The sequence below is a fragment of the Mustela lutreola genome, chromosome 3 (genome assembly GCF_030435805.1).
Source record: "Mustela lutreola isolate mMusLut2 chromosome 3, mMusLut2.pri, whole genome shotgun sequence".
Taxonomy (NCBI): domain Eukaryota; kingdom Metazoa; phylum Chordata; class Mammalia; order Carnivora; family Mustelidae; genus Mustela; species Mustela lutreola.
Window position 1 is genome coordinate 85,399,995 of NC_081292.1, and position 22,726 is coordinate 85,422,720.

Consider the following 22,726-nt stretch of genomic DNA (forward strand, 5'->3'; position numbering starts at 1 on the left):
ACCTTGACATAATATAGCATGAAATCAGGAAGCATAATGCCTCCAGCTTTGTTGTTCTCTCCAAGACTGCTTTGGTTATTCAGGGTCTTTTGTGGTTCCATACAAATTTTAGGATTGCTTATTCTGTTTCAGTGAAAAATGCCATTGGAATTTTGATAGGGATTGTATTGAATCTGTAGACTGCTTTGGATAATACTAACATGTTAGCAATATTAATAATTCTATTCCTTGAGCTCAGAATACCCTTCCATTTATTTGTATCCTCAGTTTTTTTCATCAGCATCTTCTAGTTTTCATCATTAGAGGTTTATAATCTCCTTCGTTAAATTTATTCCTAGGTGTTTTATTCTTTTTGGTGCAATTATAAATGGGATTATTTTCTTAATTTCACTTTCTGATAGTTGGTTATTAGTATATAAAAATGCAGTGGATTTTTATGAATTGATTTTGTGTCCCGCAGCTTTATTGAATTTATTGGTTAGTTTTAATAGTTTTTTTTTGGTGGTCTTCAGGGTTTCCTATATTTAATATTGTGCCTTCTGCAGATGGACAGTGTTACTTCTTCCCTTCTGTTTTTTATGCTTTTTTTTTCTTCTCTGATTGCTATGACTAGGATTTCCAGTACAATGGTGAATAAAAGTGCTAAGACTAGACATCCTTTTCTTGTTCCTGATTGTAAGGAAAAAGCTCTCCGTTTCTCACTATCAAGTATGATGTCAGCTGTGCTTTTGTCATATGTGGCTTTTATTATGTTGAAGTATGTTGCCTATGCACCCGATTTGTTAAGTTTTTTATCATGAGTGATTGTTGAATTTTATCAGATATTTTTTCTGCATCTATTAAGATGACCCTATGATTTTTATCATTTATTTTGTTAATGTGGTATATCATGCTAATTGATTTGCAGATGTTGAACCATCCTGGCATCCCTACAAAAAACCCCACTTGATCATGGTATATGATCCTTTTAGCATATTGTTAAATTTGATTTGCTGATATTTGTTGAGGAGTTTTGCATCTATGTTCATCAGGGATATTTTCCTGTAATTTTCTTTTCTTGTAGTTTCTTTGTCTGGTTTTGGTATCAGGGAAATGCTGGCCTCATGGAATGAGTATGGAAGTATCCACTTGTCTTCTAGTTTTTTTAGAAGAATTTGAGTATTGGTCTTAGTTCTTCCTTAAATGTTTGGTAGGATTCACCAGTGAAGCCATCGGGTCCTGGACTTCTGTTTGTTGAGAGGTTTTTGATTACTGGTTCAACCTCCTTACTATTAATTAGTCTGTTCAGATTATTTCTTTGAGATTCAATCCTGGTAAGTTGCATGTTTCTAGGAATTTATCCGTTTTGTCCTAGGTTGTCCAATTTTTGATGAATAATTGTTCCTAATGGTCTTTATGATCCTCTGTTTATCTTTGGTGTGGGAATACCTTTTTGAAACAAGGAAGTTAAGTGAAAACCTCCCTGAATTCTGAACTTTGAGGCTCTTAGCTCTCTTCCCACAGTTTGGCTCCCAGAATATGGTCGGTTAGGTATATACCCTCAGGCAGGATATAGGAATATTTTGACAAGTCTAAAAGAAAATAAAGATTAAGTGTCATCATTGCCCCACCAACCTAAACTGATGCATATTGCCAGTGAGCCTTGGCCACTGCATGGTACTTATAGTCAGTTTCTTGGTATGTGCCAATAGCCAGGGAGCACCAGGCATCAAGAAATGGATTCTAAAAGGGTTAGGCAGGTAAAAAGCCATTTGACACAGAGACTATTCAATTAGATGGAAATGTAAAGAGAAAAGATCCTCAGAGAGATGAGAGAAAACAGCTTGTTGGCAAAATAAGAATTGCTACTGAAAAGAACACTAAAAGAAAGGAACATTTGGGAATTAAGCATAAGCATCAGAAATTGAAAATGAAATGGTTTTGGAAGATAAAATTTAGGAGCTCTCACAGAGAATAAAGTAAAAAGGCAAAACAGAAAGTAGTAGAGAAAACATGATGAAACTTGGGATCCATTGATAGGTTCCATCACCAGGACCTCTTTCCCAGGGGAAAGACAGACCTCAAAACAATGTCCCAGAAATGAAGGCCTGGAGCTTCCAGATGGAAAAGAGACACTGAATATCCAGCACAGTGTATGAAAGCAGCCTCACGTGGAACAGATTTCTTGAAAATTCATAACACAGGGGCTTCACCATGAGAAAAGATTCTTAAAAGTTTCTGCAAGAGACAACGTGATTACATTTAAGGATCAAGAAATCAGATGCCATTTGTCTTTGGAACTGTAGAGTGGACACTAGAAGACTATACACCAAATTCCTTCACATTTCAGCAAAGAAGATTCCAACCGGGAGTTCTGAATCTGGCCAGACTATCAGTCATGGGTGAGAGATGAATGCAGGTGTTTCAGTTGTGCCAGATCTAAAGGAATCTTATCTCCTGTGCACTCTCATCAGTCAGCCAAGAAAGAGGAAGATGTTGGATCTGGGAAGTTGGCTCAAACAGAGAGAAGGGGACCAGTCTCCTGGAGGGTGCTGAAGTGACACCCAGAGGGCAGAGATCAAAGACATTCTAGAGTGGGAGCTATGTTGCCACTGAAGTGGAGCTGATAGATTTCCTGATGGGTTTAGATGTCTTAAGGCGATTTCATTAATTAAATAAGGAGTGTGTGATGGCAAATAATAATAAGCACATTGAAAACAACAAAGAAAGCAGGCAAGTTAATATTTCAGGGAGATCAGAATGTTGTGTAAAATGATTGCATTGTCATAATGATAAGAATATTGAATATTAATCTAACCAAAATTAGGATGTCAACTATTGGAAAGGTGGTGGAACAGGAAATATGTGTGTTCAAGCATGTGTGTATGCTTCTGTGCATATGTTACAGAGGAGAGTTATTTCTTTCTCTCATCGAGAATGCTCCCAACTAAGAAAGAAGCAATAGGATGAACATGATTTCATAGAGGAGACCACACCTTGTGCTTTTGTGGGAAAATTTACGTAATAAGTTGTTCTTCTCAAATTTGAGGAGTTATGAAATAAATAGCTATTACAGAAATAGCATCTTTATTTTCCAAGAATAACTTTGATCTGAAAGTAGATTTTGTTACTGTATCTACCAGTCTTACTATTGAGAATTTTTCTTCAAGTACCACACACTTATTTATTTCAGGTGAGCACCGTTTTGAATGGTATGTTAGATCAGAGCTTTAGGGATCGAGCCAGCCAGAAATACCAAGGACAGAAACTTGCAAGTACAATTTTGCACAACTGGAAGAAGTGGGACTCCTGGTGGGCCAAAGATTCTACTCCTGAAAGTAAAACAGCAGTGCTGACCTTACTGGCCAAAATTTTGCAGGTATCTTGGGAAACCTTAAAAAAGAAGTTGTTTTAGACTCTTTAAGTTTTATCTTTAAAAATATGATGGAGATTTCTTAAGAAGTTCATTGGTTTGATAAGTAAAAAATATTTTCAGTGGACATTTCCTGTGATTATCTTACATTTTATACTTTTCCCATTATTATCAATTATACTCATTATCCCTTCTCGTACTTTACCTTGTTAGTGTCTTTACATGCATTGTCTTACCAGATAGACTTAAAATATTTCAGAACAAGAATTGTTAAAATACTGTTGAAGCCGAGGAACAAATTTGTAGATTATTTCTGAAATTAAAAAACTTGGAAAATTTGTTAATGGAAATTAAAGGGTTAATATAGAAATGTATCATGTTTTATTTCACCTCCTTTAGATTGATTCATCTGTATCCTTTAATACAAATCACAGTGCATTCCCTGAAGTCTTTACAACATATTCTAGTCTACTTGCTGATTCAAAGTTGGGTTTACATTTAAAGGTAAGTGATGCACAAGATTTTTTTTTCATATTACATTCTCCATTATTTTCCCATTTTATAATTTTACATGTTTGTGATGTTTTGTTTTTTATTATGGAAAATTTCAAATATATTCAAAAGTAGAGAAAAACTCCTGTGTACCTGTCACTCAGCCTCAATAGCCATCTATCTGTGGGCATGTCTTTTTCAACTATGCAGCCACTCCTACCCTTTAAGGAGACCTCTGGCATCATGTTATTTGATCTATGCATTCTTTTTTGTCTCTACAAATGATAAATATAATCACAATGAGTTTCCCATACTTAGAAGAATTAATATTTGTTTTTTCACATGTGTAGTTCAAATTGGCTTTTTTGAGAATTGATGTATTAGTGAATGACAGAATTTAAACCAATACTCCATCATTTTTCTATTAATAAACATCTTGTTAATTTTTAATATCTTGGTAACTTCTAGAGTCAAGAACTTAATATTATAATTTTAAAGTCCTATAATAGTTAGATTTTATGCTCTAATAAAATGTGGCCTTAATGAAAGATGTCTTTTTAGTAGACCATAAGGATATTTCTTTGGAATTTTCTGTTTTGTGGTTAATCACATTTCTCATTCCTCTGTATGAGGGAGCCAGGGAACTTTTTGCCATGCAAGGGAGATAGGAAATATCTCCTAGTTCTTTTAGCTCGTTATAAAGTTATGAATTAGTTCTGTGAGAAATATTTATAAATTATCCCATAGTTTATTCAGTATGCTCTTTCCACACCAAACTTATCCAGTGTATCTCTATTAGAGTCTATATTTGTTTTGTAGAAGAAATCACATAGCATCATCATACAGTGTCTTATTTAATTACACATGTATAGCCCTGAGTTGGCCCACTGGCCTCTAGAGTAGAAGCCAAGATAGAGTATTGTGTTCAGGTTGGTTTTCAGTGTAATCTAGAAGGTATTCTAAAGTCATTCATTGAGTTTACACATTGCTTTATTTGAAAAGCTTTAAGGAAGCAGTAATTTTATTTATTCTGTAGGATACGTAAGCCCTGACTAGTACAATTTCATATGTCTGCATTGCTCCCACAGGGTCAGGCTGTAATTCTTCTTCCATTCTTCACCAGTCTTACTGGAGACAGTCTTGAGGACCTTAAGCATGTTCTTGAAAATCTTATTGTTTCTAATTTCCCTATGAAGTCTGAAGAATTTCCCCCGGGAACTCTGCGGTACAATAATTATGTAGACTGCATGAAAAAGGTTAGTTTTTAGTGTACCAAGTGAAATTAAAAGATTGTTTTTCTGTTACATTTCTTGATGAAAAGAAGTAAGTGAAATATACAGATTCAGAGATATATTGTGACTTTAAGAATTCAGTTCAATTCATTTTGAAAGCTGGGTAGCTGTGGAGGTAGATGCGTATCTAAATCCTTTGGAATTCATTTGCTCCCATTTTAAATTAAAATCTTTTATACAGAAAAATCTTGTAAAATATTCTATGAATAATATATAAATTTTGAAAATTAATGCCAAAAAGAGCTAAGAAATAGAATAAAGTAGTGGTTATTTGAGAAATACCTAGTGATTATCACCTATATTATTTAATATACAGACGAAGGTATCTAAAATATCAGTGGCTTAAACAAGGTGATAGATTGTTTCTTCTCTACAATACTAGATTGTTATTATTTATAACAACTACATACAGGTTTTCCCTGCTCCAAAAAGTGGAACATTTCTGTGAGAACATTTAAAGCCAAAATGGCATAAAGCAAAGAAGCAATTACCATTAATTTGTGCAGGAATTTTTTGAGCATTCCCAGACCCAAAAAATGTCTTCTCTTAGGCCCTTTTGATACCAAAGGACACATCTTGCTAACAGGTGCACAGGATGATTGAGATAAAACAAGATGTTCACAGACAACAGTTCAAAGCTATGACACCTTGATGCTGAGATCTGCGTGTAGTTTCAGGGGAAAGAGCTTGGTGGTTCCACTCTCAGTGCTCAGGGTACATGCTCCCTCTAGCTTGCCAGTCACCTTTCTTGAATGGTGCATTCCTGCAATCAGCAGGTCATTGATGGGGTGACATCATCATGCAGGTGCCATCTAAGTATCCTGTTCCTAAGCAGTCTGTTACCTGATGGTTATAGCATCCACAAAGATTCTACATAGATCTTTGGTACTTTCTCTTAATGTAAATGTGCTAAAGTAAACATAAGTACAGTCACTGAACATTTGAAGGAAGCTTCCAATCTAAAAATAAGTAAATCAACATGAAAAAGGAACTCAGAGGTAACTGAGTCAATGAAGGGAGATGGGAGATGAGAATATTAAAGAAACTGTAACAGTAGCTTCAGAGATGAGAGGATGTATTGTGTCCATGAAGTAGAACAAATAACTTCTTTTGGAAATTAAATATATAAAAGCAAAATTTTTAAAAAATTCACAAAACAGAAGGTAAAATTGAGGATATTTCCTAGAAGGTAGAACAGACAGACAGTGAGATGGAAAATGGGAGAGTAGAGAACTTTAGATGAACAGCCTAGAACAGCGGCTGTGCAATGAAGATGGTGTGGAAAAGACGTGTCCAAAATAAAAAAGCCCCTAGAGTACCTGGAATGGTGAGGACAAAGACCTCAGTGAAAGCGCATCGTCATGGAATTACAGAACCTGGAATCAGATCTTTCAGAAGATCCTGACTGCTGTAAGAAGGCAAAACATTTGCAAAACCTTAAAAGAATCAAAACTCAAATATTTAGCAAACATTATTATATGCCAGGCATTCATTGTAGCTGCAGAGATTGCAAAAGTGTTAGCATTTGTTACTGCTCTGTGAAAAATAGTTTTAATTTTCTATTTTGTTATTAGTACTTTTAAGAACAAAACAAAGATAAAGACCCATGAAAATTATTTTTTTTTTGTAGTTTCTAGATGCATTGGAATTATCTCAAAGTCCTGTATTGTTGCAGTTGATGACAGAAATTCTTTGTCGGGAACAGCAACATGTTATGGAAGAATTATTTCAATCTACTTTCAAAGAGATTGCCAGAAAGTAAGTCATTCTATTCTAGTCTGGGACCCGAGACACCGTATACTTTTTATTTCTGTGGGAAATTATCTTCTCTTTTCCAAAAAGTTGAGTGCCAAATGTCGTCAATTCTCACAACTCAATTTTATTTTGTTTTTCTTAATGGAGAAAACTTGTGAAAGTTTCAAACATACTCAAAGCTAGGGTAAGACTGAAACTGAACATCCAGGTCTAACATGCATGAGGATTTTCCAGCCTCATCAACTCGGTTTTAGCTTCATTTCTTTTGAGCTGTAGTTACTGTAATAAAGCAGATCCCTGATGCCATGTCATTTTACCGCTAATTACTTCTTTTTATTTGTTAATTTTAGTTCATTAGCATGCAATGCAGTAATGGTTTCTGCAGTAGAATTCAGTGATTCATGACTTACATACAACACCCAGTGCTCATCACAAGTACCCTCTTTAATAACCATCACCCATCAAGCCCATCCCCCACATTCTCCATCAACCCTCAGTTTGCTCTCTATTTTTTTTTTTTTTTAAGATTTTATTTATTTATTTATTTGTTAGAGAGAGGGAGCGAGCACAAGCAGGCAGAGGCAGAGAGATAAGCAGGCTGATCTGAGCAAGGAGCTCAGTGTGAGACTCGATTCCAGAACCCTTGATCATGACCTGGGCCAAAGGCAGCAGCTTAACTGACTGAGCCATCCAGTCATCCCTGTTTGCTCTCTGTTGTCTCTTATGATGTGTTTCCCTCTCTCTTTTTTTTCTTTTTTGTCTTCCCATATGTGATCTGTCTTGGGGGGTGTAGGAGGAAGAGGGGAGGTGTGGGAGAGGGGCACAGGCAGACATGAGGAGAATCTTAAATAGGTCCCGTGTCCAGTACAGAGCCCCACACAGGCTCAGTCTCACAACCCAGAGATCATGATCTGAGCCGAAATCAGGAGTTGGATGCTTAACTGGCTGAGCCACCCAGGCACCCTGGTTCATCTGCTTTCTTTCTTAAATTCCATGTATTAGTGAGTTCATATGGTATTTGTCTTTCTTTGACTGATTTATTTCACTTAGCATAATACACTCTCACTCCATCCACATCATTGCAAATGACAAGATTTCTTTTTTCTTTAAATGGCCAATTAATATTCCATTGTATATATATATACCCCATCTTCTTTATCTATTCGTCTGTTGATGGACATTTGGGCTCTCTCCATAGTTTGACTGTTGTTGTTAATGCTGCTATAAGCATCAGCATGTATGTACTTCTTTGAATCTATATTTTTTATTCTTTGATTAAATACCTAGTAGTGCAGTTGCTGGATTGTAGGGTAGTTATATTTTTCACTTTTTGGAGGAACCTTGATACTGTATTCCAGAATGGCTGTACCAGGTTGCATTTCGACAAATAGTGCTGGAGGGTTCCCCTTTCTTCATATCCTCACCTGTGCCTGCTCTTTCTTGTGTTGTTAATTTTAACCGTTCTGACAGGTGTGAGGTGGTATCTCATCATGGTTTTGATTTGTGTTTCCCTGATGCTCACCTCTAATTACTGCTGTATGTATATCTAAAAATACAGTGTTTTTCTTTGGTTATTATAGTACCAGTATCAGTGGAGCAAAATTATCAGTAATTTCATTTTCAGATGTCTGAAGCATTTGTAATTGTAAGTGCTTCAGACTGTTGGAGTCTTTTAATTCTGGCCCAAATGAGGTTCTTAAATGGCATTTCACTATTGTATCTCTTAAGTCTGTCTTCATCTAGAACAGTCCCCCATCCCCTAACTATTCTTTTGTTGTTAAAGAAACCTGAACACTTGGCCTGCATAATGTGTTACATCCTCAGTTTACCTGATTTTTTTTCCTGTTCTTTTTGTTTAACTTGCTCCTCCAGCCCCAGTTTCCTGTAAGTGGAAAGTTAAGCCTAAAAGTTTAGTTAGATTCAGGTTTAAGTAATCTTTGGCAAGATTACTTAGTAGTGGTCTTTATATTTCATGTTCATGGCATTTGGGAGTACATAATGTCTAGTAATCTAATTTTCATGTTTAGCCATGTATGACACAGCCTTTTGCTAATGTTCTAGCATCCACTTATCATTGTTGCCGCAAGTCATTGATTTTATCAGGAGTTGCCAATGGTCATTTAAAAAATCCCTTTTTTAGGGGCACCTGGGTGGCTCAGTCGGTTAAGTGTCTGCCTTTGGGTCATGATCTTGGGGTCCTGGGATCAAGCCCTGCATCAGTTCCCTGCTCAGCAGGGAGTCTGCCTCTCTCACTCCCTCTGCCCCTCCCCCAACTCATGTCCTCGCTCTCTGTCTCTGTCTCTCTCAAATAAATAAAATCTTTAAAAAAGTATTTTTGAAAATTAAAAATTCTTTTATATCTTTGACATTTAAGAGCTAGAATTCTATTGTAATGAACTTGCCTTTATCACTCGAGCTGTTCAGTTACCCAAATATAGTTTTAGTATTTTAGGACATTACAGTGGAAAAAAGGGAACAAATTTTATTATTAATTTATTATTATTTTTTTAATTTTAAAAGATTTATTTTTTTATTTTTAAAGATTTTAAAAATTTATTTATTAGAGAGAAAGAAGGAGAACATGAGTGGGGGGAAGAGCAGAGGGAGAGGGAAAGAGAGAGAGAGAATCTTGAGCAAACTTGATGCTGAGCCTGGAGCCCAACATAGCACTCAGTCTCACAACCTTGAGATCATAACCTGAGCTGAAATCAAGAGTTGGACATTAGCTGACTGAGACACCAGGTATTATTAATTTATTAATTACTAACTTTTATTATTTTTTAATTTTTAAAGTAAGGGCTTAATGTCATGGATACTTAATGTGACCACTGAGTTTTATATTGATATGTAAATATCCATGTTAATTTATCTTACTTAACATATCATAAAATTCACCTATTTTAAGCATGATATTTAATAATTTTTCATAACTTTACCAAATAGTACAATCATCACCATAGAGTAATTTCATCCTCTCAGTAAGATCCTATGTTAACTCCCATTCCCATTCCCAGCCCCAGGCAATCACCAATCTACTTTCAGTCTTTATAAATTTGCTTTTTCTGAACATGTCATATAAATGGAATCATACAACATGGGATCTCTTAGGTCTGCCTTCTTTTTTCAGCAAGGTTTGGAGGTTCATTCATGATAGCATGAATCAGCAGTACATTTTTATTGACATCTTTAAAAAATCATAATTAACCAACAACTATAGAATGTCCTACACAACAGGGCAATACACATTCTCTTTGAGCACATATAGAAGCCATAAAACAAGTCTTAAATTTAAATTTAAAATGATTGAAATCTTACAAAGTATATTCTCCAACCACAATGAAGTTAAATTAGGAATCAATAACAGAAGAAAACTTGAGGAATTCAAAAACATTTCTAAATAACCAACTACTTAATATATTTCTAAGTAGCCCTTAGGTCAGAGAAGAAATTAAAAGGGAAATCATGTAGCATTTTGATCGGAATAAAGTATATCCAAATGTATGAGATGCAGCTAAAGCAGTGCTTACTTAGGAATATGTATCTTTTAATACCTATATGAGAAAAAAAGGGAATATCCTCAATCAATAAATATAAGCCTGTGCCTTAAAACCAAGAAGAAGAAAACTAAACTGAAAGCACACAGGAGGAAGGGAATAATAAAGATTGGAGTGAAAAGTAATGAAATCGAAATTAGAAAAATGGTGGAGAAAAATCAATGAAACCAAAACTGGTTCTTTGAAAAGGCAGACAAAATTGATAGACTGTTAGCTGGACAAACTAGGACGAAAAGAAGGTACAGTTCATGAAAATTAGGAATAAAAGAGGGAACATTACTTCTGACCTCTCAGAAATTAAAAAGATAATGGGAAAATATTAGAATGACATCATGTCAACAAATTCAGCAACTTAACTAAAGTGGACAGATTCCTAAAAAGTCACAAATTACCAAAACTGACTCAAGAAGAAATAGAAAATCTGAGTATATGGGGGTTTTTTGTTTGTTTGTTTTTTTAATTTTTTAAAAAAAAATTTATTTGACAGAGAAAGTGAGAGAGGGAACACAAGCAGAGGGAGCAGGAGAGGGAGAAGCAGGCTTCCGCTGAGCAGGGAGCCAAATGCAGGGCTTGATCTCAGGGTGCTGGGATCATGACCCGACCCAAAGGCAGACGCTTAACAACTGAGCCACCCAGGTGACCTGAGTATACCTTTAATAAGTAAATAAATAGAAATGTTCATTTAAAAATCTTCTTACATGGGAAAGCCCATATCCAGATAGCTTCCCTGGCAAATTTTCATCAACTATTTAAAGAAGAAATAAGGGAGACACTTCATGAAGTGGAAAATAGGGGAGAAGGAAATGAATACTTCCCAACTTCTCCTTTGACGCTAGTCTCATACAGATAACAAAGCCAGACAGAAACATTGCAAGAAACCTATAGACCAATATCCTTCAAGAATATAGAAATTTTTTTTAATATTTTATTTATTTGTCAGAGAGAGCATGTGCACATAAGCAAGCAGAGTGGCAGACAAAAACAGAGAGAGAAGTAGGCTCCCCACTGAGCAAGGGTCCCAGTGTGGGACTTGATCCCAGGACCCTGGGATCATGACCAGAGCCAAAGGCAGCCATTTAACCGACTGAGCCACCCAGGTGTTCCAAAATTTTTCAAAAGTATGTTAAAACACCAAATGCAGCAACTTATATATATTCTACACTATAACCAATTGGGATTTGCCCTAGGAATGCAAAATTAGTTGAGCATCTAAGAATCAAATAATATTATATACTATATTAAAAGACTAAAGGATGAAACCACATTATCATTTCAGTAGGTACAGATAAATTTTCGACAAGATCCAATATCCGTGATAAAAAGGACAAAAGGTCATCCATGAAAAACCAACAGCCAACAAAATATTTAATAGTAGAAGACTGAGTGCTTTCCTCCTAAGTTTGGGAACAAGGCAAGAGCATCTGCCCTTTTCAATTCAGTGTGATACTGGAGGTTCTAACCAGTGCAGTCAGGCAAGAGAAAGAAATAAAAGGCAACCAAATTGGAAAAAAAGGAGCAAACTCTTTTTCTTTTCCTTCTCTCTCTTTTTTTTTTTTTTTTTTTTGATAGCATATGTACATGTGGTTGGAGTGGTATGGTATAGAGGAAGAGGGAGAGAAGCCCAAGTAGACTCCAAGCTGTGTGCAGACCCTGAGTTGGGGCTCAATCCCATGATCCTGAGACCATTACCTAGCCGAATCAAGAATTAGAAGTTCAACTGACTGAGCCACCCAGGTGCCCCCAAACTGTCTTTATTCACACATAGCATGAGATAGAAAATCCTAATGATCTGCAGAAAGCTATTAGAACTAATAAACAATTTTATAAAATTTGTAGGCTCTAGGATCAATGTTAAAAAATCAATTGTTTTTCTATATATGAGCAGAAAACATTCAAAACTATAATTAGGAATTACACTCATAATAGCACCAAAAAGAACAAAGTACTTAAGAATAAATTTAACAAAAGAAGTGTAAGACTTGTACACTAAAGATTACAGTAACCCATTGCTGAACAATATAAAAAAATTAAAGATTTAAATAAATGGAGAGACATTCTATGTTCATGACTTTGAAGATTCAATATTGTTAACATGGCATTAAGTTGATATGTAAATTTAATACAGTCCCTCTCAAAATTCCAGCAGGACTTTTTTGTATGTGTGCAGTTTAAAATTGTGGTCATTTTAATTGTAACTTACCTAGAATATACTCTAGGATAAACAGTGAAAGTTTATGTTCTGAAATCACTTGGTAAAATGTTTTTCAATATGTGGTTATTAAGCCAATTAGTTAGGTATGCTTATTTTAGTTAATATTCAGATTTTAGAAATTTTTTTATGTTTTTAAAATATTTACATGATTTGGAAGCCATAATTGTGTAATGAGCTGCATTTGAGAGTCTTGCTTTTGTCCATGTCCCCTCTCTTACTCCTCTTCACCCCCCTTTTTTTCCACATCATCTTTTCTACAGATCACTCCCTGTCAATACATAAAGATCTTCCTCAATCATTTTTTATTTAAAATAACTGGGTAATTATTTGTTGTACAGAATTAGCATAGTATTTTGAAGCAGACCCATGCTGATAGACTTTTGGGTTCAATCTTTTGTTAAAAATAATAACACAGTGAATAGCCAAATGTATATGTCTTTTTTTTTTTTTTTTTGGCCAGTGTATCTTTAGAGTGGATTCCTGAACATAATTTAAAGGTAAATGCATGTGTTATTTTGCCAGCTTTCACAGCATCCCTTCTTTGGGGGCTATAATTATTTGCATTTTCCGGCATATGGGTGTGTATTTCATCACAGTCTTGCCAATAGAGTATATTGTCAAACATTTGGATTTTTTCCAATTTTATAGGTGAGAGAGAATTTCTCAGTGTTGCTATAATTTATATTTCTCTCATTACGAATGAAATAGAGCATATATTCATCTATTTCAAGCTCACTTGCATTCATGTTCAATAAACTATCTGCTGGACTTTTTTTTTTTTTTTTTAAGGTTTTATTTATTTATTTATTTATTTGTCAGATCGGGGTAGAGCAAAGCAGGGGAGAAGTAGGCCCCACACTGAGCAGGGAATCATGACCTGAGCTGAAGGCAGATACTTAACCAAGTGAGCCACCCAGGTGTCTCTGCTGACCCATTTTTGTAATCAGATTTGAATTTTTTTCTTTTCTTCCTCCTTTTAGCTTACTCTAGAAGAGTTTTAGGTCTATGCATCTCTGCTGTGCTCATTATCAGGAAGCTCCTCAAAAGGATTTAAATCTAAGATAGTGCCCAAATAAATATTACAGAAGCCCATGTAGCATCTAGTAGTGTCCTGAGCCTGATTGAATTACTTCTAAATCAAACATTTGCCCTGGTTCGTGTTTGAATACTCTGTATCAGGATTTTAATGATCATTTAGTCTTAACCTCGTATTTTTGTAGGTGAGGAAACTAATTCTGTATTCTTGGTTTATAGACAAAAGTCTTACAGAGATTGTTCAAATATCTTATATTCCAGATGAGAATATAAAGGGCCAGATGAATATATCTCTGTATAGGAAATGGGGATTGCAATTTATTACTAAGAAGAGACTAGCATTTTTCTTTTTTCTTTTTTTAAGCTACAGTTTGTTAATCACCATAAAATACATCATTAGTTTTTGATGCATTGTTCCAAGATTCATTGTTTATGTGCAACACCCAGTGCTCCATGCAATACGTACCCTCCTTAATACCCACTGGAATTTTTAAATTATACCTCCTGAGTTTCAAATTCTGAAACTGTGATTGTCTTCAGGCCTGAGACTCTCCCAAAGCCTTACAGATGTTTTCTTAAAAAAAATCAGATTTGAAAGTAAATGAAAACAGTTCTTCTTAATGCCTAAGTTTGGCATGAAGATTTCTGGGGATGAGTACAATAATATGGTTCATGTACAAATGCTGCTTGTATTTCATGGTTTTTATATATAATACTTTTTTTTCATTATTTATTTATTTTTTATAAACATATAATATATTTTTATCCCGGGGTACAGGTCTGTGAATTGCCAGGTTTACATACCTCACAGAACTCACCATAGCACATACCTTCCCCAATGTCCATAACCCCATCCCCCTTCTCCCAACCCCCACTCCCCCAGAAACCTTCAGTTTGTTTTGTGAGATTAAGAGTCTTTGATGGTTTGTCTCCCTCCCAATCCCATCTTGTTTCATTGATTCTTCTCCTATCCCCTTAATCCCCCACGTTGCATTTATATTTTAGATTTAAAGTCATTGGTGGTTGTTTTGTTATGTGGGTAGACACTTGTAAAATATTAGTTCAAAGCAGGGATGTTCATATAATTTTCTTTCTTTCTTAGGAGTTCATGTGTCACACAATTAGCCCTTTTGGAAAGGGTATACAGAATGTTCAAGAGGGATGACCTGCTTTCAAATGTTACTCGCCAAGCATTTGTAGATCGCTCTCTCCTCACCCTGTTGTGGCATTGTAGCCTGAATGCTTTGAGAGAATTCTTTAGCAAAATTGTGGTGGATGCCATTGATGTGTTGAGGTCGAGATTTACAAAGGTATAGTACATCTATTATTAAGTTTAATATTAGTAAGAATTGACAGATCTTCTTGAACAGTGTCCTTGAAAATTACAGTGTGTTCACTCAGAGGATCTTTATTGCTCAACGAGCATTACCTCAACAGTTTGATAACAATCTGTAGTTACAAGGGATCTGCATTAGTTTCCTCTATAATAAACTACCACCAGTGTAGCTTAGAGCATCAGAAATTTATTCTCTCATAGTTCTGCAGGCCAGAAATTAGTATCCTTGGGTTTAAATCAAGGTGTTGTGAGGCTCCAAAGGCTCTAGGGGCAAATCCATTCTTTGCCTCTTCCAGCTTTTGGTGGCTACCAGCATTCCTTAGCTTGTGTCCTGATCACACTTCTTTTTGCTTCTGTGGTCACATTGCCTTGTGTCTAATCACTTTTATAAATATATAATTGCATTTAGGACCCATTTGGGTAATCCACCCATCTCAGGATCGTTTACTTGATTTTATCTGTAGAATCCTATTTATCATATGAGGTAACAGTCATGGTTCTTGTGATTAGAATGTGGGTATTTGTAAGGAGATATTATTCATTTGAATATAGTCTGCCTGCACCAAATGTTCCCACTTGCAAAATACATTTATCCCATCTCAACATCCCCCAAAGTCTAAATGTATTACCTTACCTCATCAACTTTTAAGTCCAAAGTTGTATCTGCATATCATCAACTCTGAATCCTAACTTTCATCATTTAAATTGTAATGAATCAGATGTGGGTGTGATCCATCTTGGGGCAAAGTTCTTTCCATCTGTGGAAACATGAAACTAGAAAACAAGTAATTTGTTTCCAGAAGACAGTGGTTTGACAGGTGGGGTGACTGTTATATTCATTCCTGTTCCAAAAAGGAGAAAGTGAAGTAAGAAAGAAGTTAGTGTTCCATAACACTTTCAAGGTCCAGGGAGGCAAATTCTGTTAGGTTTTGAGACCCAGGAATAATGCTTTGTGGCTTTATGTTCTCCCCTCTGGATCAAAGCCTTCATTCTTGTAGTCATTCTGCTTTTTTCTTGAAGAGTAGTATATATTTGCAGCTGAGTAGTTTTATCAGTCTGTTTCTTACCTGTAGAATTCAAAGAGTACAAGAGCCCTTTTTTTTCCCCCCTCATTTCTTTTTGTCTTTATCCCATTCAATCCAAGCTGGTGGTATTTCTTCTGATATGATGTTTTCAAAAAAAAGATAGCTCTCCTTTGTGTGTCTTGGAGGTTTTCTCTATTAGACAAGAGAGTCCTCCACTAATCTTTGGTGGATAATTGCGTCTCTGTTCCTGGTTCTGCTGAAATGGTTGAGGGCATCCATGAATCCCATGCTTAATTTCTTCAGCACTAGCTCAAGATTGTCCAGCCATACACCCTTGTTCTTCTCTCCAGACCCACTTTTCTAACAGTGAATCCGCTCTAATATTAGCATCTTTTACCATCTGGGTAAACTGAGAATTTCTCAAATCATCACGTTCTTTTTCCTTAGCAGTTCTTAATTCCATTTATCTCTTACACCTCACACTGTATTATAAGCAGCAAAGAAGAAAGCAGGCAAACACCTTCAACAAATTTACTTGGAAATTTTCTCAGCTAAATGTATAAATGCATGGCTTACAATTTCTGCTGTGTTTGTAACTATAGAACATTATTCAGCTAAGTTTTCTGCCACTGTATAACAAGGATCCTCTTTACTCCAGTTTCCAAAAATGTGTTATTTATTTCCTTTTGAGACCTCACCAGAAACTACTTTAATATCCAGTTTCTACCAAAAATGTATCTATGATTGAGAAGTTCTGTAAGACAGTTTTAGCTTTTTCTGCTGTGCTTTTCATTTCCTTCTGAGCCCTCACCAGCAATGCCTTCAGTGTTGGTATTTCTCCAGCAATCTCTCCTGGCAGTTGGCTTTTTCTGTCATGCATGGCAAATTTCTTTTAGCCTCTACCTATCATCCATTTGTTAGAGCATATCAACTCTTGATACCAGAATGTGTATTAGTTTCCTTAATCTTAAGTAACAAATTATCATAAGCTTGGTGACTTAGAACAACAGAAATTTATTCTTTCCCAGTTTTGGAGCCCAGAAGTCCAAAATTAGTTTCTCTGAGCTGAATTTATGGTGTTGTTATGGCAGTGCTTACCCCAGTGGCCCTGAATCCACTGCTTACCACCCTCCAGCTTCTGATGGCTACTGGCATTCTCAGTATGTGACTGCATCATTCTGGCCTCTAATTCTGTCATCACATTGCCTTTTCCCTCTCTATTTCCTTTTACAAGATTACATGTGGTTTTATTTACAGCCCACAGGAACAATCTAGAATTATCTCCCTATCTCAAGATCCTTAATCACATTTGCAAAGTCCTTTTTTTGAGAGAATTCTTTAGCAAAATTATGGTGGATGCCATTGATGTGTTGAAGTCTAGATTTACAAAGGTAAATGAGATTGCATTCACAGGTTCTAGGGATTAGGATGTGGATATCTTTAGAAAATACTGTAAATAGTTGAAAATTTTGTTGTTGTTGTTGTTGTTGTTTCAGTCTTCCAAGATTCCAAAATTTTGTTTTTTTAATGCATTGAAGTTTCACCTGCTATTTTCTTATCTTTGATAAGATTTTGTGCAAAAGCCCTATACTCATGTCCTGAGTTTACTATTTGGACATTGTGCAATACTTCCTGCCACACTTAATATAACACATAAATATTTGAACCTATGTTCCTGACTTTGGGTGGTCTCCTATTGAAGTGATTCAATATTTGTGTTAAAATTAGTATCTATGTAAAGAGCATTGAGTATTAAATATATTTAATTGAATATTTAATAAATTCAATAAACTATTTTTCATGTTTGATAGGACCAAAAATAATCATCTTTTACCTTTCCTTAGCTAAATGAATCTATCTTTGATACTCAAATCACTAAGAAGATGGGCTATTATAAAATGCTAGAAGTCATGTATTCTCGTCTTTCAAAAGATGATGTTCACTCAAAAGAATCTAAAATTAACCAAGTTTTCTACGGCTCATGTGTTACAGAAGGAAATGAACTTACAAAGACACTTATTAAGTAAGATTTTAGTTAACTTTGTTATTTGATTATATTTGATTCATTGTATTTGATTCATTTTTTGATGCATATATTTTTATGCTTGTATATAATGTGAATAAGTGGTTAAGTTTGTTTAAAAATGGGTTTTTAGGGGCACCTGGGTGGCTCAGTGCGTTGAAGCCTCTGCCTTTGGCTCAGGTCATGATCCCAGGGTCCTGGGATCGAGCCCCACATTGGGCTCTCTGCTAGGCGGGGAGCCTGCTTCCTCCTCTCTCTGCCTGCTTCTCTGCCTACTTGTGATCTCTGTCTCTCGAATAAAGAAATAAAATCTTTATTTAAAACTATGGGTTTTTATAGTTCTTGTTTTTTTATAGTTCTTGCTTTTTTTCTAATACAAACTACTAACATAGACTTTAATGTAGCAGGTTATTGGGTAGTATGTTTTAACCTAAACTCATCTTTTGTAAGGAGTGAAACTTTTTTCTGTCTTACTGGTTTTTTTTTCCCACCATTTTACCCTCCTTAATAGCTTGATACATTTTTAATGGTATAATTTACAATATGAAGGTATTTTATTTTTCCTGACTGCAATTTGAAATGAAAGGAACGGCAGTATGTTCAAACAGGTATTCTATAAAATACAAAGTAATCAAATACATTTTCTCTAAAACTGGCCTTCTAATGAAGTTCCCTCTCAGTGAATATTGAACACAGACATTGCCATGTCTCATTTTGCGTATCCCAAACAAGCTTATCCTTACTTTCCTCTTACCCTAATTCTTACTTTATCTCTTCTGGGAATGACATCACCATCCATTCATTTGCACTAATGAGAGTCCTGTTTTACTTTTCTTCTTCATCTCTCAAGTCTCCTTACACACCCTGTCAGTCACCGAATCTGGTGGGTTTTATCTCCTCAGCCTTCCCAACCCTGGGACCCTTCTTTCATCCTCCTTCCTTCATTCAATGTAGTGGCTGGTGTTCTTTGGTGAACCACTGAAGTGAATCTCCTTCATAGTTATTCTCCCGCTCCTGGGCTTGTCGCTCTCAGTTTTTCCATACTGCTGCCAGTATGATAGTACCTCTGCAGTATGAGCCTGATAGTTTCATTCTCCTACCTAAAACACTTCAAAAGAACATGTTCAGTATCAGGGACCAGCAAAATTTTTCTTTAAAGGGCCTGCCTGCTAGTAACTGTTTTCAGCTTTGCAGTCTGTATGGTCTCTTGCAACTACAACACTGTCCTGGGAAAGCAGACATAAACAATATGTAAATGAATGGGCATGGCTATGTTCTGACAGAACTGTTTTCAAAAGTAGTTGGTCACCTGGGCACTGTTTGGAGACCCCATCCTGCAGAATGAAGTCTGAGCTCCTTAGCATGGCAGGCAAGTTCTAGGAACGCACCCTCTCCCCCTTTTGCTCATTGCCAGCCACCCACCTTATCTTCCAAACACACTTAATGTAAGTGACACTCCTCTCTGTTCATAATCCTCATATATGTTTTCCCTTTGACTAACTTAGAATTCAAAATACAGTTCCAGTATTTTCTCTGAAAACCTATGTTAGCTCCTTCACCTGGGTTACTGTCCATCCTCCTTGCTTCCACCTCTTATTGTGCTGGTTGCTGTTGCTATGCTTACCACAGTGTGGTGAAATCCCTGGACACTGCCTTTGCCTTGTGATGGGCATAGGTTCAATGACTTGCTTGTCTTTCTAGTACCTGGTACTATACTATACACAAACATGGTACTATACTATTCAGAAAAGGCTGAACTGAATTGAGATACTATTGTCTGGCATTTGGGGGCTTGAGCAATGATTTCCCTGTTATATGAATTAATTTTTAACCTGGATCTACTCTGCAGATTGTGCTATGATGCATTTACAGAGAACATGGCGGGTGAGAATCAGTTGCTGGAGAGGAGAAGACTTTACCACTGTGCTGCGTACAACTGTGCCATTTCTGTTATCTGCTGTGTCTTCACTGAATTAAAATTTTACCAAGGTTTTCTCTTTAGTGAAAAACCTGAAAAGGTAGACTTCTGAAATTTTCACTGTTGCTGTAGGATTTCATGTTAGATTATATAAATTAAAATTATATAATAATTTGCACATTCTTATAATATTAAAGATGTAGTTCTTGAAGTTCTGAGTGTGTGGGTGTGTATATAAGTAGCATCAGCAGTAAGGCTCTCCACTATTCAGATATGTTTATATGACTCTTTGGATTTACAGAACTTGCTTATTTTGGAAAATCTGATTGACCTGAAGCGCTGCTATACATTTCCTATAGAAGTTGAGGTGAGTGAAAATTTTCAATGGTGTTCCTGAGTTTAAAAAGCTTACCAATTACTTACAGAAAAAAAAAAATATATATATATATATGTTGAACATGTTAATCTCAATATCTAAGTTTGCTTTGAACTATAAAATCTGGCAGTTTAATGTAGTTTAACCTGAGGTCCAATCTCAGGCAATTGTAAAAAAAAAGGTCATAACTTGATTTTTCCTTTTCTTGACTAGTAAAAGATAGAAAATGGCAATAAAAGGAGCTGTTATGACATATCCCAGAAGTTGTTTGCTTAGTAAATTCCTCTGGTCAGTGAAATCAAGACCCCTCCAGATACAGAATTATGATGCTGTGGCCCTGCTTGGGTGATTTGGCAGGATAATGGGGTGCTGTGATTAGAAATCATGGGAATAATTGGAAAACTTGCTGTGGTAAATGTGACAAGCTTGATTTTAGTCAAGCTAAGTTTGACATGCCAGCCTCAGAGATTGGTGGGAGTTTGTAGGTACAAGTGCCAGAGCTTGTACACCATGGTCTAGGTCAGGAGCTGTCACTCATGTTAGTATGCATGGCTGCTGACCTCACTATGTCTGAGTGGTTCATGAGTTCATGTAAATGATTGCTTCCTGCCTTTTGCCCTTTGGGAACAAGACTAGGAACTTTTTTCAAGGTATATGTTCAAAGAGCAACAACAAAAATATGCGCTCACTTGCTGTATGTTACTTCTGAACTTTACAATAGAACTGTAAGGTCTATGATATACCATAACTGTATAGGTGAGGAAACTGAGGCTTATAGATCAAGTACAGACTATTGGTAATCTGGGCATGTGGCTGTCAGAGCTTAGCCCGCACTGGGTCCCAGAGCACAGAGGGGAGGCAGATGCCTCAGTGAGGTTCTCTGTGGGAAAAGCATTTCTTAAGGGTACTCACCTGTCTTTGTTTATGAATATTTTTTGGTGATTTGAAATTTGATAAAAGTCTTGTTTAAAGATTAATTTATTTTTTGCCAAATTGCTACTAAAATTGAAAGTGTGTGATCATGATTCTAAAAAGTTTTAAGTTGTGTGTTTGTTTTGCCTAATAGGTTCCTATGGAAAGAAAGAAAAAATACATTGATATTAGGAAAGAAGCCAGGGAAGCCACAAATGGGGATTCAGGTAGGATGTTTTCAAAATGATGAGAAAGTTTCTAATTTGTTATGTAACAAGTGGCATTTGTTATGTAAATAAAAATATTTTAAATATCTAAAAACATTGAAATTGAGTTTGAAAAGGTTTTAAGTTACAAATAGAATTGTATTTTTTTTTTTTAAGATTTTATTTATTTATTTTGAGAGAGAGACAGTGAGAGAGAACATGAACAAGGAGAAGGTCAGAGAGAGAAGCAGACTTCCCATGGAGCTGGGAGCCCGATGCAGAACTCGATCCTGGGACTCCAGGATCATGACCTGAGCCGAAGGCAGTCGTCCAACCAACTGAGCCACCCAGGCGCCCCTAGAATTGTATTTTTTAAAAAATTCAATTAGCTAAAATTTAACTACATAGAAAGATCTCAGAATGACCAAAGAAGGCTGAGAAATCGTATGCTTTTTTAAAAAGTACAAGATCAGTTCATAGTCATTCATTGGCATATGGATTATGTTTGTATTTTATTTAAATATATTAAGAAACCTATGTTAAAATGTAAGTCCCTTCCTGCCACTCCTGTGCTCCAAACCTCGCATCAGCTCCCACCTCCCTGAGGATAGAGCTACCTAAGGCCCTTGATCTGCGGACTGCCTCCCTGCCACTCTCCTTGCTTACTCTGCTCTAGCAGCACTGTTCCCCTGCCTATGCTTATAGGCATCAGGCTCACTTTGGCCACAGTGCATTTGCTGGTGATGTTTCCTGAGTCTAGAATAATCTTAGTCCCAGATACCAGTGTTTTGTTTAATACTAACCTTTGAAGGAAGTTCTCCCTGGCTTTGCTATTTAAAATAAACACGCTCTTGGTCTACATGCTCCTTGTTTTAGTATTTTGCTTAATTTTTCTTCATAGCTTTTTTTCCTTTAAGGATAAAATTTGAACAGTTTTATAAATTTCTTATATATGTGGATTATTTGTTTTTTAGTAGTTTTTTAGTAGTATCTTATGTGCAAGGTGTATCCCATCAAAATTTTAAATGCAAGAAGATTCTATTACTGTCTGTGTAATATATTTTCTGTCTGTGACAGTAGAGGATAATTGCTCAATAATGACAAAATTAAAGGTCTTTCCCCATTTTTTTTTTTTGGTTTATTAATCTGGATAATCTGTGAGAATCATAGGATAGATAAAAGCCTTAGTAACAATGCCTTTTAATTTTAGTATCATTTGAGCTTAGAGAAATACATTT

The 22,726-nt window shown here is 35.8% G+C and overlaps 1 protein-coding gene across 5 annotated transcripts in view; it reads left to right on the top strand.

Annotated features, from left to right (window-relative positions):
* Positions 1-22,726, top strand: part of PRKDC (protein kinase, DNA-activated, catalytic subunit) — a 250,709-nt gene that overhangs the window by 98,772 nt on the left and 129,211 nt on the right. For all 5 annotated transcript variants that reach the window (XR_009351780.1, XR_009351781.1, XM_059166490.1 and 2 more), the window contains 9 exons: positions 3,173-3,358; positions 3,752-3,856; positions 4,933-5,100; positions 6,767-6,894; positions 14,795-15,002; positions 17,898-18,076; positions 19,926-20,094; positions 20,296-20,361; positions 21,437-21,509. Coding sequence is in view for 3 of the 5 variants with exons in the window: in XM_059166490.1 (XP_059022473.1) it covers positions 3,173-3,358; positions 3,752-3,856; positions 4,933-5,100; positions 6,767-6,894; positions 14,795-15,002; positions 17,898-18,076; positions 19,926-20,094; positions 20,296-20,361; positions 21,437-21,509 (1,282 nt within the window). In the remaining 2 variants the exon portion in view is untranslated. The remainder of the gene's footprint in view (positions 1-3,172; positions 3,359-3,751; positions 3,857-4,932; positions 5,101-6,766; positions 6,895-14,794; positions 15,003-17,897; positions 18,077-19,925; positions 20,095-20,295; positions 20,362-21,436; positions 21,510-22,726) is intronic.